Source organism: Psammomys obesus, unplaced genomic scaffold, assembly GCF_907164565.1.
Source record: "Psammomys obesus unplaced genomic scaffold, mPsaObe1.curated_primary_1811, whole genome shotgun sequence".
NCBI classification, from domain to species: Eukaryota; Metazoa; Chordata; class Mammalia; order Rodentia; family Muridae; genus Psammomys; species Psammomys obesus.
In genome coordinates this window covers 12,770,762-12,797,342 of record NW_026596256.1, presented here as the reverse complement: position 1 = coordinate 12,797,342, position 26,581 = coordinate 12,770,762, and the positions used below count along the sequence as shown (strand labels likewise).

Sequence of the window (26,581 nt, the reverse complement as noted above, 5' to 3'; positions counted from 1 at the left end):
ATATATATATATATATATATATATATATATATATATATATATACACACACACAAATTATATATATAGCAGATTGACATATATACATACATATAAATGTTATTTATATATATTATATATAACATATTTACATATATATGTAACTATATATACACATATATAAATATATGCGTACATACATATATACATGTATGTATATATACATACATATATACACATATATGTATATACATGTATATATACATATATACATGTATATACATATATATAAATATATATACTATATATAATATGTCCATATATATAATTTGTCTATATATATTTGAAATCTCAGAAATCTCACAGTTCCGCATTTCAGTTTTCACAGCCCACCTCTCATAGATCTGTCTTTATTCTTTCTTAGCTCTGTTTATTCTTTTAAGATGGCTATTTCTGTACTCCTTTGGGAATATGTAAATGCGTGCGAACATTGTATGTGTAAGTATGTGTGATGATTTTTGGATTCAGAAAGACTCAAGAAATGTAGTGGGGGAGAGATTTAGTAGATTTAGTGTTGCCTTCCCCTGGGATTGACTCTTTAGAGAACTTAACAGAACATCTGCTCTGATTACATCTGCATACTTTGCTTATAAGAAGTTTGACTTTTTTTTTTTTTGTCTTCCATTTTTAGAAAGTTCTACTATTTTTTTAAATGATTTTAAGTCCTGTGGTACAATACACTGATTTGGGATAACGTCTCCAATCAAAATGCCACAGTTAGGCAGTGATGACTCTTAGTTACTCAGTGATTCTTTTGTGGTATTAAATTTTTATGGACTAGGACATGGTTTTAAAAGGCAAACCATGAGGGAATTTGTCCACGCATTTTTCCTGCTGTAGAAAGATGTCTGCTTTTAATGCCACTCAGCTTGATTTGCTGATAGCTGTGGTTGGAAGGTGTCAGGTCTTGCTCCTTTCAGCACAGCAGGTTGTCTCTGAAATCCTCAACTGTAGGGAGACATTGGTTTGAAAGCAATTAATGTTGGGAAAAGGAGAGCATAGCTTTGTTTCCCAGGGACAGCATGAATTCTTTTTTCAATCTTCAGTTATTCAACTCTTTGGTAGAGTTTTAAAAGCATACTGAAGTAGAACACCTGTAAGCAAAATTAGCTCAGTTTGCATGAGATCAATTAAGATTTTATGTGGGCTTTTTTTTTTTCCCTGTTTTTAACACAAAAGGATTTAGTTTCATAGTCCCATAATAGGTAAAGGAGTAGGGTCTGAAATTAATAACTTAGACCTCCTTGGGAGTATATGACTGTGCTGGAACCCACATAAGCATTTCCATTTCATGCAGTATAAACAAACATGAGGCACTAAAAGGAGTTCAGGGACTTGAAGAAATGAAACAGACGATAATAACCTCAAATACTTAATCTTGGCTTAGTGTGTGTGGGGTACCCTCTTTGAATTATGAAGAGGAATTTTTATTTCCAAAGAGGTGACTTTGAGTGTGGTGTGGGTAAAGTCAGGTACTGTGGTGACTGGTCATTAGGGCCTGTAGCAGACCGTGTCCCACTCCTATCTAGCAGCTATTTACAAGTAAGATCTGAAATATGAGATGCAGAGCAGCCTCCAAGGAGATGTGAGCTCATAGACAAATGGTGGCTAGCGGGTCACATGTGGCAGGATTGCTTCTCTGTTAACCCTTGGGGTAGTTCCTCTCGTTAGTGGGGAAGTAGTGCTAATGTTCACATTTGAAACTGAATAGAGGCTTTTACTTCCTTGGTTTAGGTATCCCACCAAAGTAAAGTTCTCTTCTGAGTCTTTCAGCAAGGTGTTGGTTCCTGCTGACTCCGTGATAGTCAAGGGGACTGAGGAGTGTTGACAGTGTTGGTACCTAGAACTTGGCTCCCAAATTTAAATGGGCTTCAGAATTACTGCAGGAATATCTCAAGTGCAGACAATGTAGATTTTGGAGGTGCCAGCTGGTAGTCCATTTTAGCTTATAAATACTACCAGGTGATTAAGGAAAATAATGGATTTGCCAAAGGACCCTATTCAACCTCCATCTCCTCAAGACATGTACACCCACATTTAACAATATTGCATTTTGACCAGCCATCACTCAAGCAAGAGTGTAGAGCTTCGAATTGGTGTGTAGTATGGTAAGCCTTTTATTTTTATTTGTATGTCTAGTGCAAATGCTTTTTTTTTTGGCTTCCATAGTAATAGGAGAATAGTTTTCATTAGTTGTCTTAGTTTCCTTTCCTGTGGCTGTAATAAAATTCCCTGACCAAAGCAACTTAAAAGAGAAAAGATTTATTTGGGTCACAATTCCAGGTTTATAGTCTCTTGCTATAGTCAAGACGACAAGAATTCGAAGCAGTCAAGAGCGGAGAGCAGCAAATTACTGCATATGTTCTAGTGCTCAGCTTTTCATTCAGACCCAGGGATTCATTCAGACCCAGGGACTAGCCCATGAAATTGTGCTGCCCACATTCAGCGTCTTTTTCCTTCATTGACCCATCAGAAAAATCCCTCGAAATCCCACAGGCTAACCTAACCTAGACAATTTGCCATCAAGACTTTTCCCATGTGAGTCTAGATTGTGTCAAGTTGAGGATCATTAGCTTTGGGAAAGTCAAGCTCCATTGATGTAGCTAACAGCTGACCTACCATGGAAAGGCAGGTGCTCAGCAAACCCATTGTAATGCTGAGGTCCAAGGCCAGGAGAAGAGGAAGGTCACTGCAAGCTGTGAGGTGGTAGACTCAGGGCGCAGGCAGCCAGACACTGGTAGGCACATCAGTGACACTGGCACATACACAGATGAACAGGCTAGTGGAGGTGAATACACTTTTGACTTCCTGTGTCTCCAAAAGTGACATTCTGCTGGGAATGGTTATGTGACACATTATATCACTGCTTGCTCCAGGTTTCCCTGACATCTGGGGACAGCCAGCATTAACTGGCTCATCGACTCATAAGTCCCCTGGATATCCAGCAAGAGCCATGTTTCAGTGACTCATATCATATCATTGCCATGTTGTTTAAATTTTAATTACCCCTTTTATGTCCTTCTATTTCCTATATTCACCACTTTCAGAGGAGCTATGGCAGTTGGTAGCTGCTAGGGAGGAAAGAATCAATATTGAGGATGTTCCACTTGTAGGTTTCCCGTGCTCTGGTGGGCGGTCCCATACTCGTGTAAGTATGGGGTAGCCCAAACTGAATTTAGTGAGTTATGGAAAAAAATTAAAAAAAAAAAAAACTAGCACAATATAAATTGGGAAGGGAACATGTTAAGGAAGATATATGGGGAAAGCTAGAGGGAATTGGGAGATGAATGTTATATTTTATTGTATACAGGTATGCAATTCTAAAGAATAAAGTAAAATTCTAATTTAAGAAAAGCTGAGAAGATTGGGAGTAATTGGTGCCATAGTCAGTGTTCTGTTGCCATGAAGACACATCATGAGCATGACAGGAAAACATTTAATAAAGGAAAACATTTAATTAGGGCTGGCTTACAGTTCAGAGGTTTAGTCCATTATCATCATGGGAACCATGGTAGCATGTAGGCATGTAGGCAAACATGGTGCTGGAGAAGGAGGTTGAATATTTTACATCTGGATCCAGAGGCAGCAGGAAGAGAGAGACACTGGTCCTGGCTTGAGCATTTGAAACCCCAAAGCCCACTCCTAGTGACACACTTCCACCAACAAGGCCACACAACCAATAGTACCATTTCCTGATGACTAAACATTTAAATGTATGAGCTTATGGAGGTCATTTTCTTATTCAAATCACCACATTCCACTCCTTGGCTCCCGTAGGCCTATCGCCATAACATACAAAATGCATTCAGTCCAACATTAAAAGTCCTCACAGTCTATCACAGTCTCAACAAGATGTACCCCATGGCAGTTTAGTGTCCAAGTGGGTTCCATAGTAATGGGAACAGGGACTGCCTCTGACATAATCTGATTGGCCTGCTCTTTGATCACCTCCCCCTGAGCGGGGAGCAGCCTTACCAGGCCACAGAAGATGACAATGCAGCCACTCCTGATGAGATCTGACAGACTAAGATGAGAAGGAAGGAGAGGAAGACCTCCCCTATCAGTGGACTTGGGGAGGGGCATGCATGAAGAAGGGGGAGAGAGGGTGGGACTGGGAGGGGAGGAGGGGCTTATGGGGGGATACGAAGTGAATAAAGTGTAAATAATAAAATAAAATAATAAAATAAAATAAAATAAAAGTCTTTTCTGAGCCTCATAGCAGTCTCTTAACTATAGCTCCCTGTGAAGTCAAAATTGAAAAGCAGATTACATACTTGGTACCCAGAGTGGCACAGGATATACAATACCATTCCAAAAGGGAAGAGAGCATAGTGAGGAAATACTGGCTGTAAAACCAAAAACCAGCTGGGTAAACTCTAAACTCTGTATCTCCGTGTCTGGTGTTAAAGCTCTCTTCAGGTTGCCAACTCCTTTCAGCTTTGCTGACTGCAACACAGTTCTTTCTCTTGGGCTGGTTTCACTCCCTGTTGGTATCTTTCTTTGACAGGCATTGACAAATCTGGCTTCTCCAACATCTTGGGATCTCCAAGGCAATCCATGCTTCACCTTCACAGCGTCATACAATGGCCTCTCTGGGCCTCCATGCAGGAATACCCTCGTCACACATCTGGCCTCAGTTGTTTTCCTTATTCAAGGAGGGAGATTCCATAACCCCTTTTTGTATCCTTGACTCTAAAGCCAACGTTCTGCTGCTTACTGTGGCTGGAAAATGGCTTTATTGTTTAAATACATTTCACAAGCTTTTTATTTTTATATGGTTTCCTTCACTGCCTAAGCTTGGCTGTCCTGGGACTTGCTCTGTAGACTAGGCTGGCTTCTAACTCAGAGCCACCTACCTCTGCCTCTGGAGTTCTGGAATTAAAGGCCTGCACCACCTGGCCCAGCCCTATGGTTTCCTTTCTTTTTTTTTTAATTAAATTTTTATTTTTTATATTAATTACAGTTTATTCACTTTGTAGCCCAGCTGTAGCCCCCTTCCTCATTCCCTCCCAATCCCACCTTCCCTCCCTCATCTTCTTTCATGCCCCCTCTCCAAGTCCACTGATAGGGGAGGTCCTCCTCCCCTTCCATCTCACCCTAGCTTATCAGGTCTCATCAGGACTGGCTGCACTGTCCTCTGTGGCCTGGCAAGGCTGCTCCTTCGTCAGGGGGAGGTGATCAAAGAGCAGGCCCATCAGTTCATGTCAGAGACAGTCTTTTACTAGGGAATCCACTTGGAGACTGAGCTGCCATGGGCTACATCTTGGTTCTTGGTTCTCTCCATGAGAGCAGGGGTTCTTGGTTATCTCCATGAATGGCCCTTGGTTGAAGTATCAGTCTCAGGAAAGACCCCTGTGCCCATATTTCTTGGTTCTGTTGCTCTCCTTGTGGATCTCCTATTCTCTCCAGGTCTTACTATCTCCCACTTCTTTTATAAGATTCCCTGCACTCTGCCCAAAGTTTGGTTATGAGTCTCAGCATCTGCTTTGATATACTGCTGGGTAGAGTCTTTCAGAGGCCATCTGTGGTAGGCTCCTGTCCTGTTTTGCAAATCAATCCAGCACTTCCTCAAATAATTAGGAATAGCACTTCCTCAAGATCAAGCTATAACACTCCTAGGCATATATCCAAAATATGCTCAAGTACACAACAAGGACATTTGCTCAACCATGTTTGTAGCAGCTTTATTAGTAATAGCCAGAAGCTGGAAACAACCCAGTCGTCCCTCAACAGAGGAATGGATACAGAAATTGTGGTACATCTACACAATGGAATACTACTCAGCAATTAAAAACAAGGAAATCATAAAATTTGCAGGCAAATGGTGGGATCTAGAAAAGATCATCCTGAGTGAGGTATCCCAGAAGCAGAAAGAAACACACAGTATACACTCACTTATAAGTGGATATTAGACAAATAATATAGGATAAACATCCGAAAATCTGTACACCTAAAGAAGCTAAGCAAGAAGGAGGACCCTGGGTAAGATGATCAATCCTCACTCAGAAAGACAAACAGGATGGACATTGAAAAAGGAGAAAACAGGAAACAGGACAGGATCCTACCCAGAGGGCCTATGGTTTTCTTTAATTGCTTTTCAGGGAAGCTTAGCTGGGTGGAATCTTGCCCTGAGATCACAACTCCATTTATGATCAGGTATTCTTTTTTAACTCTTTTTTTTTTTTTTTTTTAAATATCCTAGAGCACTGCACTTAGCTCCATTATACTTTCTGGTGCTCCTTTCTTTTCAAACTTTTCTTTTTTTTTTTTTTATAGACCTGTATAAGACTGGCCACTAATAACCACATGGCAGAGTCAACAGGAGGCTGCCTTGAAATCTCCTCTGCTAATGCTATAAATCCAAAACTCCTCAATTTAGCCTCAGGAAGACTTTTCAGATAAGGGTAAAAACAGCCACATTCTTGACCAAAATATCACAAGAATGGTTTCTAGACCATTAATATTAAGCACCTTGGAAACTTCTTGACCTCTACAGTTCAAATCACCCTCAGCACCACTGTCTTCCATGCTTCAGCTAGGATGACCTATTAAGACCACTTGCTGTGTCCAATTGCTTTTCTAGTCCAAAGTCTCCAAAGTGTTCCACATCCCTCCAAACAAAAGTATGGTTAGGCCTATCATAGCAATACCACAGTTCCTGGTACCAACTTCTGTCTTAATCAATGTTCTATTTCTGTGAAATGACCAAGTAAATAAAAATGGCAACTCTTTTAAAGGAAAGTATTTAATTCGGGGTTGCTTATGGTTTCAGAGGTTTTGTCTGTTCTTAGCATGGCAGGAAGCAGGAAGCATGGGGACATGCAGGAAGTCATGGTACAGGACACGTAGCTAAGACTTCTATTTATAGATTGGCAGGCAGCAGAAAGAGAGATATTGGGACCCCAAAGCACACCCCGAGTGACATACTTCCTCCAACAAGGCCATACCGCACTGGTGTGCAAGTATTTAAATCTAGGAGCCATTCAAATCTATTGGGGCCATTCCTATTCAAAGCACCATACTGGCTTTCAGTTAAGAAAAATTTTAAATTCTCAAAATTTCATTCAGTGTTTACTTGTTGCATGTATATGCGGTACATTTCTATGTATGTGCATCTGTGTGTGTATGTATGTATGTACAGGTACAGCTGCTTGTGTATATGTTGTATATATGTGTATATGTCAGTAGAGAGATTCCCCTCTGTTGCACTCCACCTTATTCGTTTGACACAAGGTCCCTCACTGCAATAATCTATTGCATACAAGAAACACACCTAAGTCACAACGATAGATATTACCTGAGAGTAAAGGGCTGGAAGGCAGTTTTCCAAGCAAATTGAACCAAGAAGCAAGCAGGAGTTGCCATTCTAATATTAAAAAAAAATAAACTTTCAACCTAAATTAGTCAAAAGAGGTGGGCAAGGACACTTTATACTGAAGGAAAATTCCTTCAATGACTGGCTAGCCAGTGAGCCTCTAAGATTTTCTTGCCTTCTTGTCTCTGTCTCCCCGATGGTAGGGTTACAGGTTTTGTTTGGTTCTTTGTTTTTTATGAGGATGCCAAAGGTATGAACTCAGATTCTCATGCTTATGCAGCAGACAGTTAAGCCATTTACCTAGCCCAAGTCAAATGCCTTTTTGTAATTAAACATTGACTTGGACCAGCATGTCATTCTTCAGTGACAGGATCCTCAGGAGAAAGGGCCAGGATATCAGGGATCAAGAAAACAAGTGAGCTCAGGAGTTCTTGTACAGGTTATGTGTCTTACGTCAAACAAGAGTATTAAGAAGTACAACATCTTTTTCCCATTATTTTTATTTTTATTTTTATTTATTATTTATTACAATTTATTCACTTTATATCTCAGCTGTAGCCTTTTCCTTCATCTCCTCCCAGGTCCACCCTCCCTCTCTCTTCACCCTCATGTTCCTCCCCTAGTCTACTGATAGGGGAGGTCCTTCTCCCCTTCTATCTGACCCTAGCCTATCAGGTCTCATGAGGACTATTTGCATCCTTTTTCTCTGTGGCCTACTAAAGCCACCTCCCCAGGCGGAGATGATCAAAGAGCAGTCAACCAAGTTCATGTCAGTGACTGCCCCTGCCCCCCTTACTAGGGAACCCCCCCCCCCCGCATGGAGACTGAGCTGCCTATGTGCTACATCTGACAACATCTTATATTGTTGGGGCAATAGGGGCAGAGTCTGTGGAAATCTGTCCTACAATGGGGCTGTCATACAATTAGCAGGAGAGCTCAGGACATCTCAAGGGTGTCAGGGATCATGAACAGATGCCTTGGGCCTGAAAACCTCTTTCTCCTCATGGGGAAAAATCCAATTGAATTGAAACCTTACCTTCTTGGAGACGCAAGCCCTAGACTATACCTTGCCAAGTCTGCCCCTGGGCTAAGACACAGAACTAGTCTTCCTTTGTCTTTTCATCATGGTCTCCGAGAAAGCCTCGGCTCCATGTCTCAACAAACATTTAAAAATTTTTAAATACTTTATGTCTTTTGCCTGTGAATATGTCCATGTGAAACATGCATGCAGTGCTTACAGCGGCCAGAATAGGGCTTTTGATTCCCAGGAACTGTACTTGCTGATGGCTGACACATGGGTACTGGGAATTAGACTTGTGTCCTCTGGAAGAGCCACCAATGCTCTTAACTGATAGGCTCTCTCCAGCTTCTAGGTGTAACGAACTTTTAAATACGGTGACAGAGTTCTTATAGTAAACTTAAAATAATCACAGCTGCCACTGGCAGAATTTAACTGTGGAGAAAGAAGTGTGCAGAGAGCCAGAGAGCAAAGAAGACATTAAGCATTCTCTGTTCCTCAGAAGTCAGGCTCGGATCCTCTGTCCTCAGGTGTCCACAGTTATCCTCTCCTACTGAAGTCATTTTTCTTTCTCTTACCTAAGTTAGGGTCTCCCTATGTAGCACAGGTTCATCTTAATCTTACCATCTTCTAGCCTCATTCTCCTAAGTGACTGGAATTATAGGCGTAAGTCATCACATTTAGTACACGCCATATTACTCACTGTGCTTTTCTCCTCATCTCACCCCCATGCTGTTTGTAATGTTTACATACTTTATCTCATCATGTCTATAAGGTGATAACAATACTGTATTAATAAGACAAATTATAGAAGAGTTAGTTTGGGCGTATGGTTCTAGAGAGACAAGTGTACATCAAGGCAGGAAAGTGGCAGGCATGGCAGCTGGAGTAGCAACTGGAGAGATCTCTCTAAACCCCCCACATAGTGCCACCAGCTAGGGACCAAGTTTTCAGATATGTGAGTTTATGGGGAACATTTAAACTACTACAGCTACCATCCTTTAATATATAAAAGCTGCGCCTTGAGTGTTATGGAATGCTATTAAACCCCCTTTCCTCTAGGAAGTCAGATATTGGAACAATACTGCTGGAGAAACTGGACAGTCATTAGCCAGTTGGTGGTATAGTGGTCTTCAAAGTAGGTGTTCTATGTGGTGCAAAGGAAGGACCACCATTGTGGGACTCAAGTGACCTGACTGCAGCCTTTGTCACGGATGTTTCTTGGCTTTATGACGTCAGACAAGTTCTTCAGGACTTAGAGTTTGTTTCCGCTATTGCTAATGGAGGGGCTGACCTCTACTAACATCATTGAGGTTTCATAAGGAATAAGTGATACAGCACATAACTCTGGATGCACAGCAGAACTCTACAAAGCTTAATGCAGCCTGCAAACATATCAGATGCTCAGGCCTATCCCAGGAGATGCTGATTTGATTGGTATGCGCTGTGGCTTGAGTATTCAAGAATGTCTCTCTGTGGTATTTGTACACAGTAAGTGTGAGAAAGATGAATCAATGTTGTTAGATGGTAATTTTCTTTATATGCAAAGGCCAGTATTTATTGTGGCATAAGAATTTTGTCCTCAAATATCTAGAAAAATGCTGTATCACCTAACAGTGGTAAAATAGGCTCTGTGGTTCTTTTTAAACGTGGCATTTATTAAAAACCATATAACTGGGTCACTTCTGATCTTGTATTTAAATAGAAAACTCTCTACTTGTTACATAGAACTAAATGTAATGTTTATAATTTTTATCTATTTTTCCCCCATGGAATAACATTAAATAAAAGTAACAAAATTATATTGTAATGAATTCTGATTAGTATTTCATTTGCTTCTCAGGGCTACAAATCTTGGAACAGAACAATTACTGCATATAAAATAGACTTAATTAAGAAGGAAAATATTAGGTGAAAGGCTTTCATAAAGTAAACAAAAAAGGTTATGCCATTTTAATATTTACTTACTAATTTCTTTTTTTGACCTAAGTCTCACGTGTTTATCTACTTGCAGCATTCATACAGGCTTTCAGACAAATTCTGTGATATTATTGATGACCAATTAGGTTATAAAAGGCTTTAGAACAATCTTATCTTCTCCATAGGAGTGACTAGGCCAATGCAGGGTGTGCGTGTGTGGGTGAAGGACAGATGGAGATCATTGAACTTCACAATGTTTGTTGTTCACTAGGAAGACTCTTGCCTTGAGCTGAGCTCATGGCTGTTGTACATTCAGGTATTCCTAGGTTGTTTGACTTGAAGGCCTGTGAATGACAAGGGCTAGCTCTCAAAATGAAGCCTGTGAAGAGCTACTATATTTCATATATAAAATTCATTTTTAAAATTCAGACTCTACTAAGACATCCAAATGGCAGTACCCTGTCCCCACCCCCACATACTCATTCTAGAAGCTTTTCAGAAACCCTGGAATTTTGATTGAAAGAAAATAACATTTACACAAAGACCTCAGCTGTTTTATAGGGAAATGCTCTTTTAAATTCAAGAAAGGCCACTCTATGACCTCCTGTAAAAATCACACATCCAGTTAGTGACAGAGCCCTCTTGCCCTTCTCTTGACACCTTTCCCTGTGGGCAGCTGCTGCAGTACCCGTGAAACCCACTGCCCAGCGCCTTCCCTGCCAGAACAGGGTTTTGGTTGGTGCTGAGGATTCTACAAATAAGCCTTCTCTTTCCTTTGCAATGACTTTAGGGAATCTCCCTTTTCTTTCCTTTTTGGGGATGTTTTTGCATGGAAATGAAATTGTTTTCAGTAGCCAATCTCTTTCAGTGACTGAGATTTACTCTAAACTGTGAAACTTGGCAAGAAATCAACTCATTTTTTCATGTGCTTTTTGGCTGGAGAGATTCTCTTGCAAAAGACTGGGATTTCTGTTGTTCTTGTTGCTGCTGCTTATTTTCTGTCTGCTAATGTAGTTCGGTGTTCTGCTTATAAGAAGTAGGGTCATGATCTTGTGTGTGTGCAGATTTGTCTGAAGGTGACCATTGGAACAGAGGTGACTTTGCTTTTTGGCAAAGAACAGAGATAGGACATATGTATAAGTTCATAAACATGCAAATGTATAGGGCTGTAGACATGTTGACTTTTCTCTATGTGCGTAAGTATGTATTTACTTTTTTTTCACCTTTCTATTCTTACTGACTTAATTTTAATTTTAAATATGTAGGAACCAACAGAGGATCACTTCTTTGCTACTGGATTTCCTTACTTACAGACAGCTTAAGCTTATTGTGTTTCTCTCTTCTAACAATGATTAGATATTATACAACTCTAACGATACAAACATATTTCTTGAGTCTTATACTTTTACACAGTGCTCTATTATATACATGATATTTATCCAAAAAGCCCTCTGTTCAGGATCACTTAACCCTAAGTGCCAATGGAAGACTTTAGTGTGATCTGTGTGACCTGGAAATAGCCCAGATGTCTCTCAACTGAGGAATGAATACAGAAATTGTGGTACATTTGCACAATGGAATACTACTCAGCAATTAAAAACAAGGAAATCATGAAATTTGCAGGCAAATGGTGGGATCTAGAAAAGATCATCCTGAGTGAGGTATCCCAGAAGCAGAAAGACACACACAGTATATACTCACTTATAAGTGGATATTAGACATATAATATAGAATAAACATACTAAAATTTGTACACTTAAAGAAGCTAAGCAAGAAGGAGGACCCTGGGTAAGATGATCAATCCTCACTCAGAAAGGCAAATGGGATAGACATCAGAAGAGGGAGAAAACAGGAAACAGAACAGGAGCCTACCACAGAGGGCCTCTGAAAGACTCTACACAGCAAGGTATCAAAGCAGATTCTGAGAATCATAGCCAAACTTCGGGCAGAGTACAGGGAATCCTATGAAAGAAGGGGGAGATAGAAAGACCTGGAGGGGACAGGAGCTCTACCAAGGAGAGCAACAGAATCAGGAAATCTGGGCCCATGCTGGGCTTTTAAATGACATTATGTTGTATGAGAGTCATTACAGCTGCTAGGCATTTGTAAATGCAACAGCTGTGTCCTGTCCAGAAGACATTTCATTGTACACCCCCGCATCCTCTTGCTCTCAATTCTTTCTGCTATGTTCTCTGAGCCTTGGGGTGTGGTTGGTTGGATATGGATAGTCCATCTACAGCTGAGCACTCGGAGTTTTTTCTTTTCAACACTTGGACCAGTTATGAGTCTCTGTGTAAACTAGTACCCACTGTAATAAATTTCTCTGACCGAGAGTGAAAGCAGCACAAATCTATGGATATAAACATAAATATCCAGAAGGCATTTTGACAACATAGTACTTAGCAAAACAGCAGTAAATACCCCACTCTACCCCACCACCAGGTAAGATCTACAACCTCTCTCACTCAGGATTTTGGCCACATTTATGGTATCAAGCATTGTTTCCGTTTTGCGGAGTAACACTCAAATCTAGCCAAGACCACCATTGGTTACCCCCATGAACTGTCTTGCCACCATTGCACTGGTGAGTACCTTTAACGTTGCAGGTCCAAACTGTGGCATGAAGGTCAAGTGCTAGGTAAGACCAGTTATGTCTTTCTTTCCATGAGGATCCTACATAGTGTCTTCTAGGGTTATGAAAGCTAGCCAGCAGGGAGAGAGACTTCTGCCTCGTTCCAGATTGATTTTTCTGTATCCTGTGGTGTCTTTAGTGTTTTTTTGGTTGCCCCTGGAACCGCCCCTCAACCAATAATTTGTAGAAGGTAGCCAGCCCATGCCTGGAACTTAGACTTTTTTCATTTATAATTCATGCCATCTGAGAACAGCATTGTTCACCCATGTGGGGTACCACTGTTCAAACTTCTTTTAAAAAAATGTTTTCAATTAGCTTGCAGACTAGTGAGTTTTCATAAGGTTTCTTTATACATCTTTATGTTCAGTCAATCCGCTTCTCATTCCTTCTTTTGCCCCGTTCCCAGTATCTCCTCCTGTTGTTTCATAATGTGTTTTGTCTTCTCCTGTTACTATATATCTTTAGTTGAGGTACAAGATCATAGGTTCCCACATAGCTTTTTCATATAGGCTTCATTTTTGTAAGCCCCTACCCTTGCCCAGCACCCCACCAGGCATATGCTCGAACAGCGGAGGCTCCCCACTTCTGCAGCCCTCTAATGTTTTACTTCACACCAATCACATTTGGGTTTTTTTTTTAAAGTAATGTTTTTATTCTTTGAGAATCTCATACTGTGTATTTTGATCATGTTCATTCCCTTCCCCCAACTCCTCCTGCAGCCACCCTCCACCTCACTAACCCTTTGAGTCCAGTTTGTAGGAGCCTACTATACTACTCTTGGGTGTGGTGCCTGCCCTAAAGTGTGGTTAACATACAGGAAGTCACACCGCTAAAGAAAACTAAGTCTCAAATGCCAGTAGCTCCTAGGCTAGAGGCAGGATTTCGTGGCTCCCTCTTCTGGAATTTTGTGTAGCTTGTGCAGGTCTTGTGCATGCTTTCACAGTTACTGTGAGTACATGTGTGAAACTGCCGTGTTGTGTCTGCTAAACACTATTTCCTTGATGTCACTTTACCCTTGGCTCTTACAGTCTTCCTACCTCCTCTTCCATGAAAGCCTCTAAGCCGTGGGGGGAGGGGTATGATATAGGCAGTACAAATGGAATATTTATTATTGTTCAAGACAGAGTCTTACCATGAGGCCCAATTGCTGGGGCTACAGTCATGCACCACCACACACGGCTAGAAGTAGTATGTGTTTATTTACTTACATATTTATAGCACCTTCTGCTGTGGGATTTGGAGAATTAATAACCCTTAGGGATATGCTGTATATTTTAAACTAATTGTTCCATCCAGGATTTATTTAATGCTTTAAAAGATTATTATGCTTTTCATTTTATAGCTGAGACTTTGTTATGAGTTTAAAAACTCTTAATTATGTAATAAAGTTCAGATAATCCTCAACTCATATGTTCTGCTCTTTAAATATTTATGCAACTGGTAGGCAGCCGTTAAGATGACAATTTTAGAGTCTGTAGAAATGTGGAAAACTGCTTTATGATACAAATGCAAAAGCAAGGTGCCAAATGGATTACAACTGGAATAGGAAATTTATGCGTATGGAATTTAGCAGATAAAAGTGTTCCTGTTGCAAGGAACTGCAGGCATTTTTCTTTCAATATTCTTGCATGTTCCTGGATTGTAGTCAAACAAACTTGTTTCCTAAGCAGACTAAAGCTGTACTGTGTAGGATCAAAGGGATTTTAGCATACATTGGGAGCTGCCTAAATTTATAGTCTCTCTGCAGCCATTTGTGGGGAGTCTCAGCACTGTAAGTATATTCAGGGAGGCTGCAGCTCTCATTTACCTTTAGTGAAACCTTTCTTTCTTTCCTTTCTCTTGCTTCCCTTCCCTTCTTTTTGTTCATTCTCTTGCTACTTCTCCCCCTCCCTCTTACCCCTTTCTCTCCTTTTTTCATTCTGTCTTTCTTTATGATCTATTTTATTTTTATGTATGTGTAGTGTGTCAGCGGCATGTGTTCATGTGCCTTCAGAAACCAGAACAGGATCTTGGTACTTGGTACTGGAGCCATTGGCTCCAGTTATGAGCTGCCTGACATGGGTGCCAGGATCCAAACTTAGGTCCTCAGGAAGAGCAAGCAGCAAGTGCTCTTAATTCTGAGCCATCTCTCCTGCCCCCTTCCCAAAGTCTTTTAAATCCTCTTTCAACATAGCATGAGTGGAAATCGACTTTTAAGAAGGGTAGTAACTGTTGTACCCCATCTGTACCAAGAGCAGAGCATGAAGATTGGCTTATGCCACACACACAGAATTTTCATAATGGGGGAGTAGTTTGTCTTCATTCTTGGTAACTTTTGCTCACAGTGATGTGTTACAAGTAATGACTGAGTGTTTCTTAATTGCTTAGCTTTGCACCTGTCAGGTTTGAGGAAAACAGAGATGGACTCCATGTCTCTTAGATTTCACTGGACCATTTCTTCCATTTAATTAATCAAATTACTATTCTCGTGATAGGGAGCAATTAGGGAGGCAGCAGAGAGCAGATACACAAGCATTTTAAGTCTTATGTTATTCAGACTTATATGGGCAAGTACCTTATATGTGTAGGTCCACCACAGCAGATGACATGAATCCTTAGCTTATGGGATATCCAAGGCTGAGCAGGTAAATGCAAAGCTAAATGAACAACAGACTAAGCCAGTACACCCCTTATTGAGAGAGTAAATTCAGCTTTCCAGATGTTGCGTTTATTTGGGTAATAATTGCTAAGGGGAAAGGTATATTTGTTAGCTGAAGTAATGGACTCTGCTCTTGAACCCTAGTGCTTTTCCTGTGTGTGGAGTTGGCACAGCCACAGCGGTCCCCTTTTAGGACAGAAAGGGAGGGGGAAAGAAGGGGCAGTGAGTGCAGAAGACAAACATTCTCCAAAGGTGGTGGGGATAACCTTCACAGACAGGTTTGGGGGTGTCAGCCCATGGTTGGTTGGCTCATTGATTTGGGCCTGGGATGTGTCATGGCAGCCACATGCAGCAGAGCAAAGCTGCACCCATCACAAGTCATGAAGTGTAGTGTAAAGGAAGAGATGGAGACCTACAGACCACATCAGGGGCATGACTTCAATGACCTGCTGGGCCTCTCCTCTCATAGGTTCCACCAGTCACCCCAGTTATTGTTAGATACTGGCAACCAAGGCTTTACCACACGAGCCCTCTTTCACTCACTTTGTGGTGTGTATGTGTATGTCTCACCTATACAATAGCAACTAAGTGGTACGAAGATAGTAGTGGGCACTGAGTCAGATACCCAGGCAGTGCTCACTGTTAGGTGTGAGATTGGTGTAGTAATTAAATTAAATTGAATTTTTACTCTGGTTTAAACAATGTGTTTTCTACATCTAAAGAGACAGACTTCTGAATTGAATTCTGTCTGAATCTGGCTAATTTTTCGCTCATGAATAGCTGATGACTGTTGCCAATGAATCAAAATCTCACTCTACCACCACCCCATATCCTATAACCTAGTGTTTTTACCCAGCATGCAGAAGACCTTATCTGCCAACTGTCTTCTGAGTTCCTCTGCCAAAGGTTGGATACTCTTGACCCTTTCCTGCCACTAAGTCTTCATTGATGCTGTCCAAGACCTCACTTCTCCCTGGGCCTAGTCTACTTTTCTATGGCGTGCACAGTGTTGCTGTTTTAATTCTGTCATGACCTTTGTGTTGAAATATTTTAAAGATAGTTGATTATGCTTTAGCTCAGAGACTGTAACAAAATACCACAGACTAAATGGCTTAAAGCACAGAGCCTTATTTCTTACAGGGCTGGAGCTGCAAAGTCTAAGATGAACTGATAAGTTCCTGGTGAGATTTTGTATGACATTTCCTTGGGAGATGTCAACAGACATCTGTCCATCACAGATAGGGCACTGATAACAGAACAAAGAAACACTTTGAAATAAATGTAGCGTGGCGAACCAATGTGTTTATTGAGGTTAGTTTCAGGAGTATTAGTGACTCAAAGGCAGCTGATTCACTGAAAAGTTCACCCAGCGTGGCTGAGGACTCAAAAAGCAGTTATCACCAGATCAACCAGAACAACATGCTGGCCACTTCTCTTCCCTGTGGTGGTGGTGATGATGATGATGATGATGATGATGATTTTCTGCACATATTACTTGGGGGAAAAAGGCCTTGTGGGTTTAGTAAGTTACCTTAACTTACAAGGCTCTCTGTAGTAAAGAAATGTTTCCACAAATTAGCTACATGGCAAGGTTCTTTTCCTGGCTGGCCAGCAGTCTCTTTTCTATGACAGAGAGAAAGGGAAGGAGTGATGAGGAGGGATGGAAAGAGATGAAGGGAAAGCACTCTTCTTTGGAGAACACAAATTCCATTACTCCCAAGAGCTCATCTGCCCAATGGTCTCTTAAAGCCCCCATCTCCAAATACCCTCATGTTGAGAGTTAGGACACGAAACGTTCACACTTCAAATGAAGGTTTCCACTTGCTGTGTTTATAATGTGCAGGCAGTGTTTCCAGAACTGCTCTCACAATTCGGCTCATTTGGTCCTCATCATAGTTTGAGAGGCAAATGTTATGACTATACATCGTATAAAGAAGGTGGCCCGAGGCACATAAGCAGCTTAGTGACGTCATATGCCAGAGCAGTAGGTGACAGAGCGGTGTTGCAGTTCATCTTAGGGCAGATGCCACCGAGGTTCACAGCTATAGTTCTAAATAAGGTTAATAAACATCTTCCTGAGTGTTTCGAAATGGTGAAATTTGGATGGTTAAAGGAAATGCCTCCTCTGTCTTTGCTTTGTTTCATGATAGCTCTGTGCTCAGGATAGGACTTTCTTCCAGGAACCTCTATTTAGGACATGATCTGTGCTCAGTGTCACTGCTGTCAGTGACTTCCACACTTCTCAGTCTGTGCTGGTTGCTTTGACTTGATGGCTCTATCTTGAGTTCTCTGAAAAGCTCACTTCTCTTGTGTGATTCCTTCTTGATGCCACTAGGTTAAGGTAGGTGTGTTGAAGCTATCTTGAATTCCTGGTGTGAAGTGGTCAGCTTGTGAACCGAGGTAAAATCCAAAAGTCCCAGCCAAAGATCTATGGTACTGTAGAGACACTCACTAACAGAAACGCCATTCTCTCTATACCCAAAGCCAGAGGTTGTTTCAGAACCTTGCCTTCAACCATGTGGCCCCTTCTGTCCACACTACCACAGTCACCTGGCTAAATAAACTGAAAGCTTGCAGAACATGAGCCAAAATGTGAGGTGAGTTCTTTAGTCAATACCCTTCCTCACATGCTTTCTGAAAAACCCTAGAGCTAAGGCAATATTACCAGGTCTTCATGCTGGGGCATGTCTCCTCCAGCAAAACAAAAGCCGGTGTTACACGTCCCAGTAATTTAAAAATATGTTCTTCTACCTGAAATGTTGTCATGCAGTCTTCTTTTGTGCAGGTATCATCATTTTTCACTGTGAGGTAGCTTTACAGTCCATTACTACTGCCAGAGGAACACACAGATGAATTGAAAAATGTATCAAATCATGACATGTAAATAAGCAAGGGGTTAGCTGCAACTCACTACTGAGCAAATTACTGAAGATGGCTGCTCTTGGGAGGCAGCAGAATTGGCTTTTGGTTTCCTAACTAGCAAAGTACCTCATTGATAAAAGAACATTAGATTTTCAGGGGTGCCATATTGATACAATTAGGTAAACATGCTAAATAAGTGAATTATTTTATCAATACAGATTTAATTGCATTTTCTAGTCCCAACACAGGTGGGTACAGAAATGCTATTAAAATTTTTAATAGTTTTTGAGTTTTGTGTGGCTTGAATTTCTTAACATTTCTAGATTAATATCTTTTCTTTCCTTTGGTATATCTTTTCTTCAGATGCCAGCTATGATATAAATGTTGTAACTTGGCTTTGTGTTGATAGTGGCTCCTGAGTGGAACTGGCTTCTTATACAAACCTTGTTTCAGGGCTTAAATCGAAAGCCAGGTCAGAAATATGTGTATAACCAGTTAAATACTAAAAATAAAAATCTTGAAGAGTAAAAAAAAAAAAAAAACAACAAAACAAAAACAAAAAAACAATTCAGTTTTTTAGCTTTCAATGTTACGATAAATGGCTCTTGCTGAGAGGTAGACCTCACTGACTTTTGTGAACGCAAACCCCAGGTTTTTTGTTTTGTTCTGTGGCATGCAGTTTAAGTTTCTGTGTTTGTTTTCCTTTTCTTTCTCGTATTCTTCTCCGCTCCCTTCATTCTTCTCTGTCTTTGAGGAAGTATTCAGGACCCTGTGTTCCGAGCTGTATCTCCATGTCCAGCTTTCTTAAACATTGTTTTTATTACTGCATCTCCTCCCACCATTGAATCCCCCAACTATAATTTTGTGTTATTCTTCCTAGATTCTGATTCTTTCTAGGTGTGATTCCACTAGGTTAAGGTGGGTATGTTGACATTACCTTTAATGGGGATCCTGTACATGTTGAATGTACCAAAACTGTTGAATTAGATCATTTTTCCCAGTAAAGACTCTCTACTCTCTACCCCCAAGCGCTCAGGTTTGACATTGCTGAAGTTTGCCTATCATTTAAAATAATCTGCTTCTCACAGCACCTGCTTGATAAGGCAAGGACTCAGCTAGATATGTCAATTAGTCTGTTTCTGGCTGATACGATGAAAAGGAATATTTCGAAGGATATCGGAAAACTTGCAGAAGTCGGAGGATGCTGTAGGCCCTTGTCATTCTTACAGCAAGAAATGTGCCAGCTGTGGCCTCTTGGGGAGACCAACCAGGGCCACACTTTAGAGCGTAGTTGTCGAAATGACCCAGGCCATTTTAGTCAATCATCCACTCAAGGTTCGAGTGTTTTTGGAGAAAGTCCATTTGCTCTAAGCTTAAGTTAGGTGGCCATTCCTGGATGGGGTGATTGACAAGCTACCAAAGATGGACAAAATCTGCGAGGAGTGTTTCTAAAGAAAAACTTGGACAGCCTTGCTGAGCCGGGGGAAATGGATAAATGAACATATGTTTGCTTCCGGGGAAATTGATCTTAGGGCACAGCAGGTGTAAATAAGAGCTTGAGTATGGACAGAAAGTGATTAGATACTACCTAAATTCACTTATCAAGTTTTCCTCTAGATGGAAAAAAATCTCAGCAGCTTACACGCACTAATAATTGTGAAAATGTGTTTTCCACCTACCTAAAACATGTATTCAACTTACCAAACCCACAAAACTATAACGCGAACGCACATGGAATCAGCGGCCAGCTGATTAACAAAGGGTCTTGTGATAATCCTGTTTCTTTGGGTTGCATTTTAAAGCGCTTTCATTGGTTGTATTTATACATCTGGTTGTATTAAAACTCACAAGATTTCATGTTTGAAAACTTTCTTTAGAAATATAAATCCAGGTGTCAAGCTATCATTAGGCTTATACAGACAGACAGACAGAAAAAAAAAACAAAAGGTAGATTTGTGCGATAGCAATACATTATTTATCTGGAGATAGAATTTATTTTGGAAAGAGCCAGGGTTTTAACTCAATGGTAGAGTGTTCACTTAACATGAACAAGGCCCTTGCACTGAAAATGATGGCGACAACCATAATTATTATTCAAGCCCACTGGCTGACTTCTGTGTGTGATCCTAGGACTTAGCAGCCTGAGGAAAGAGGGTCTCTGTGACTTTAGGACCACCATGAGCTCTATAGGGAGTTCTAGGACAACCTAGGTTACAGTAAGATTTTACTTTTTATCATAAGGCTTTTTGCTGTCTTAATTAAGCTTGATGAATCTATTCTTTGGCAAGTCTCTTCTCAGTTTACCTCTGCCACATGTGTCGGCTGATCCTTGGGGTCTCGGAACGAATCAGAAGTTCCCTTGACTGTGAGCTCCGCTTGTCGGCATGCACTTGCGTTGTGCGCAGCCGCAGCTGACTGTGCTCTCCTCTCTTGCAGTTGAAAGATGCATGAGTGTAATGCAGTCCGGGACACAGATGATCAAGCTGAAGCGTGGCACCAAAGGGCTCGTTCGCCTCTTCTACCTGGATGAGCACCGGACCCGCCTCCGATGGCGACCCTCTCGGAAGAGTGAGAAGGCAAAAAGTAAAACCAACCTTTGAATTCTTACCTCTGATTGACATAGTTTTGCATGGTAAAACATGGGAAGTATGGAGTACGCTCTGTGGAAGCTTTGTGATTGTGGAACTGTCATACTTTTGCAAGTTTTGGGGTCTGTTGAGTATAAAACAATAAATAAACCATGATCTTTGGGGAATGGAAATCCGTGAAGGCTTTCTTGTCCACAAATATTAAAATGCTAATATTTCCCTTATGTTGGAGATACATCGTGTTTTATTTTTTATTTAGGATATCAGGTTTCATAGCTTGAGACTTTTTCCTAAAAAAAGGTAAGGAATATTAGAAATCCAATGGACTTTAAAGTCTGTTGCTATCTTCCAAGCAATCAACTGATTCATGAATTAAAAACAGTTTTTAAACGGTTCAAGTTTCTTCCTCCCACTTGAGCTATCTCTCTGACCAGAATTGCTCTAGAGAAACAGAACACGTCGATAGATAACTACCTGGGTAGACACAGGTAGATGAGATTTAGCAGGGGAAATGACTCATGTGTTTACGGAGGTTAAGCAGCGTCATCATCTATGTTGCCCAGTGCCTGCTGGAGAGCAACAGAACTGAGTGGCGTGGCTCAGCCTACGTCTCAGGGACTGCAGCCAAGGGAGGGGACAGGGTGACAGTCAGTTCTAGGGTGAAGGCCTGAGCTCCCTTGGTGCTGTACATTCAAATCCCATAGTCCAAGGGCTCAAGACCACAAAATTTTGTTATCACTTGGGCAGAAGGAGATGACTGTACTAGCTCCAGGAGGGAGAAAGTTTCCTTTTATTTCCTGCCTTTTTGTTCCCTCTGGGCTGTTGCCGATTGGATAATGATCACTCCCACTGGGTGAGCATGGCTCTTTCTTATTCAGGCCATTTATTCAAATGCCAGTTTCTTTCGTATTAACTCTCCTAGACATGCTCAGCAATGATGTTGTTCCTGGTATCTGGGTGTCTCTTAATCAAGCCTGCTGGCACTGTAACTGTCATACCTTCTGGATTTAGCACCAAGTTTGTGTTGAATCCCCTGTAGTCGCTCTCATCTGCTCATTCCTTCTGGTTTCACATTAATGTTACTGGTTGAAAATCTCTGTACTTTTCTGGTAGCCTTTTCCAGTGCCTCCTAATGCACCTTCATTTTTACTAGGCTCTTCTGTCTCCATCAGAAACAGAAGAATTTTTCTAAAGTATAATCTTACATTAAACATAACTATCTTACGCCCTTTAACAGGAAACTTGAGACCAGGCATGAGAAATTTTGTTTTTTATTTTATTCTCTGCATTGCTCTAGGCTCTGTCTCTGGTGCTGACATTGCAATCAAGGCAATAGTAACAAGACTTCAGCTACTCTGAGCCACAAAATAAAAATGAAAAAATAGATAGGGACTATCTCTTTCTCCTCCTCTCCCTTCTTTTCCTCCTCCTTCCATTGGCTTAGATCTGCCAGGACTTTTCCTGGGGCTGAACATCAGTTGATTTCCCTGTGAGTCATGCAGGGAATGACTTGATACCGAGGTGCAACCAGGACCTGGACCTTGGGGCAGAAAAATGGATAGGGTAGATGGCAGTTAGTAGGTTATGGAACATTTCAGATTCTTTCTTTAAAATAAACATCCCACATGGACAAAAAATAGTGGACAAATACTTGGACAAAAAACACGGACAAATACTTCTCTGTTACAATTCTTAATTGTCTCTCTGTTAGGCTTCCCGAATAATGTAATTCTCTGCCTGTTTTCCCAGCTTCTGTAAGGCCTAGCCTTTGTCTATCTCTCCAACTATACCTCTCACTATTCTGCCTCCTGAGCATTTTAAGACAGCATCCTAGCAGTGGGCCTGGTGTTTCTGTCTATCTTGGCCCCTCCTCTGGTGATCTACCTTGTTCCTTCCCATATTTCTAAGCTGCACTGCCTCTACATTTCCCAAGGGAGTCACATTAATCTGTGCTACTTTCTTTTAATTTTCTAACCATCTTATATATTCTGCAAAATAACATCTGATTGTAAATGTTTTTGTATATTTCCCTATGTAAACACATGAAATAAATTTGTAGTATTTATTAGCCACCTTTTCTACCAGTCTTCTTGCCCTAATAGGCACCATTGTTTCTTTCCTATAAATCTCATCATACTATATTAATGATTGCCTTGGGAAAACATTGTCAAGAATGCTCCCAGAGATAAATTGTTAGGAAGTCTCCTTTGAGGCCAGTTTTGCACATTTGATCTTTAAAAGCATTCTTACAGACAATGATACCTTTTCTCTTTTAAAATGGTTTTGCATTTCTCGTTTCTTAATTATTAGATAAACATTTTCACCTGCCCTATAACTCTGTGTCTCACTTCCCTTACAGTACTTATTGACTCCATCTACAAAGTCACAGAGGGCAGGCAGTCTGAAATATTTCACAGACAGGCCGAGGGGAACTTTGATCCCAGCTGCTGTTTCACCATCTACCATGGCAACCACATGGAGTCACTGGACCTCATTACCTCCAACCCGGAGGAGGCACGCACCTGGATCACGGGCCTCAAATATCTGATGGCTGGCATCAGTGATGAAGACTCCCTTGCCAAAAGGCAGAGGACCCATGACCAATATCCTTCCTTGAACTGCATGTCTGCATTGTCTGTGTGTGCCCAGGGGTGCATGTATATGTGTGTGTGTGCATGCATGCATGTGTATTCACAAAGTAAGTTTAAATAGCACTTTGCTTCTTCCCATATTTTGAAGTCTGGTGTGTCTCCTTGCTGTCTGTTTTTCTGTCTCTTGAACTGTCCTCTCTCCTTTTTGCTCTCATTCCCAGGGCATGAATAAATAAAGCCATGGAGGCATGGACATGTGTGAAATCAGGAACAGAATTCTGAAGAAATGGACTGTAGCTCCACAATCTGAGGGGTCCCCTATTAGACGTGATTGTATTTTTATGGTGGAGGGTTCATCAGCTGTCCTTGGGGGAGCACTAATTTGGATTGTAGAAAATCCTGGCATGTCATAAATTTGGTTTAGTTTAACAAGTACTTTTTGGGTTCTAATTGTGTCCTGCATACCAGGTACCTCTCAGCTGTCTTCTTTTGAACTAACAGCATGGACGCTGAATGGTTAACACTGTGGAGGAAGAGACTGCTTCTTATTACATGTACCCTCTGTAAAGTGACTGAGAAATGAGTCTCCATCTGGTCCACCTCCCCTTTCTTTTAAATTTAAAAACTATAGTTTGTACTGTTTACTGTTTGATTAACTATTTCCTTCTTTCCATCTCTCCCTACTCCATCCTCAGACAAACTCTTTTTTAAAATGAGCCCATTTTGTGATGCTGTTAAGTACTAGGTATTGAGTACTAAGTACTAAGTATTAAGTGTAGGGCTATCCACTGGTACATGGGCTACTTATCAGGGCCACAACTGAAGAAGTCTAATGTTCTTTCCTCCCATAGACATCAGTTGCCAATAGCTTTTCTATTCAGGGTCAGACTCAGTAAGTCCTTCCTCATTTGTGCTTGAATTTTGGCTGGCTTTATGTTGTGCAGGACTTGTGTGTTCAGTCACAGCCATTGTGAATTCATGTGTGTAATCACCCTGTCATGTCTGGAGAACACTGTTTCACAAGCTCCTGAAATGAGAGTGGAGGCTTGGGGGATGAGGATGCGGTTTGGGTGTCCCATTTAATACCAAATAATCACCTTCTCCATGCTTTGACCAGTTGTGGATCTCTGTTTTAATGTCCATCTACTGCAAAAAGAAGCTTCTCTGATTGGGGCTGAGATGTGTACTAATCTATAAAGACAAGCATCCTGGAGAAAATTTAGTACCATTTTCATTTAGCAGAATAATAGTACTAGGTTCTTCCCTAGGGCGGCCACAAGTTCTTTGCCTAGTTTTCACTACCAAGCATGAGTTTTACCTTGTAGAGTGGGGCTCAAATCCCATTAGAAAGCAGTTGGTTACTCTCCAAACATTTGTGTCATTATTACCTCAATGAAGGTATTTTGCCATCCTTCTGATTCTTGATGAAGCCTGTTCCTATGGTCCTACCCTGATCAGGAGATAAATAATTAATGCACTTGGTTGTTAGATAGCTTCCTGCTGGGTAGAGTTGATCATGTTCTGTAGTCTTTCTGACCTCAGTTTCCCTGCCTGAAAGTGAGGGTATTTGGTAGTCCAGGTCTGTTTTTTTTTTTTTTTCTTCATGTTTTCAACGGTCTTAAATATAATATGTCAAAGTCTTTGTAAGAGAGAATGTCACATCCTGGTGCCATTTTTCTTCTTACCACCACTACCTCCACCACTATCACCACCACATAATCATTATCATATGCAGGAGTGAGGAGAAACTGATACTCATCTATATAGATTCCCACATGGGATATTGTTGAAACAGAAGGGAAGGGACTTCAAAAGCATGAAGGCTAAGCTGACGAGCCACAAGGTTTTCATCTCTATTCATAGAAAGCAGATGAGTACAAGTGGGATTCTTGAATGGGTTGAAAACATGGGGCTATCTCTGCCTCAGTCTGTTGGTTTGACGTTTGATAAAGTGGAACAGATAAGAAAACCCAAGAAAGCAACAGTATTGAACAGTGGGAACACTTTCTGGAACAAACATCAAAAGCTATATTGATGGTGCTTTTGGGAGCAATGTGCTCTCTTCACGAGTTCCAGGGTGGGGTTAATTCAGTGGCTTAGTGATGTCACCAAAGACCCAGATCTGCATCCCTAACATGTAGCTTGGTCCCCCAGCTGGTTGGCTTCCCCTTGGTCAAAGGAGGTGCAGCATCTTCAGGTGGCAATACCAAACAGTCTGCCCAGGGGAACAGTGTTTTACCTTACAAATGAGAGAGAGAAGAAGAAATGAAAAGGCCTTTCTAGAAGATAACTCTCATCATTGGCCAGGATTCCCACTGTAGGCCCATTCCTGCTTAAAGACTGCCATGGTGCTTCGGCAACATGAAGTATATATTGATATTTGTCATATTAGGAGCTAAATCTGAGCACTAAAAACAGCCAATTTTTTAAAAATTATAGTGATTTTTACTACATCCAGTGTAATGTAGAATGAGTATATTTTTCAAAGCAAAGTAGCAAAAACTCAAAGGATCCTGCTGCTTTATTACCTTACATGTTTCTCTCATGTCAGATGTAAGAGAGCACATGAGTTTCCGTATCTATTTTGTAATTAGCCTATAATGATATGTTGTCTTATCACTATACATGCTATGTAAGTCCAGTATATGATCATCCTGCCTCACACAGATAAGGTGTGAAACCTGGAGAATTTCATCAGAGATACTCAGACATGCACTCTGAGGATAGCTGGATTAAGTCTAAGATTCTCCCCTTTCCCTTCAGTAGCTGACCCTGATAAGAGCATGACTCCTGGATATATTCATATAGTCGAGGTTCTGTATGAAACAAAGAAAAACAGTGGTCACAGGGGAAGCATTCAGTTCTGGAAGCTGTGATCTGCACCCAGTTAATTAGAACCCACTCTAATATCTCAGAGCCTTCAGAGCTGTGATCTGCACCCAGTTAATTAGAACCCACTCTAATATCTCAGAGCCTTCAG

The 26,581-nt window shown here is 41.0% G+C and overlaps 1 protein-coding gene across 1 annotated transcript in view; it reads left to right on the top strand.

The window, feature by feature from the left end:
- Plch1 (phospholipase C eta 1) overlaps window positions 1-26,581 on the top strand; it is a 193,449-nt gene that overhangs the window by 95,552 nt on the left and 71,316 nt on the right. Inside the window, exons 3-4 of the mRNA XM_055596877.1 lie at window positions 20,859-21,005; window positions 23,370-23,613. Of these exons, the coding sequence (XP_055452852.1) occupies window positions 20,859-21,005; window positions 23,370-23,613 (391 nt within the window). The remainder of the gene's footprint in view (window positions 1-20,858; window positions 21,006-23,369; window positions 23,614-26,581) is intronic.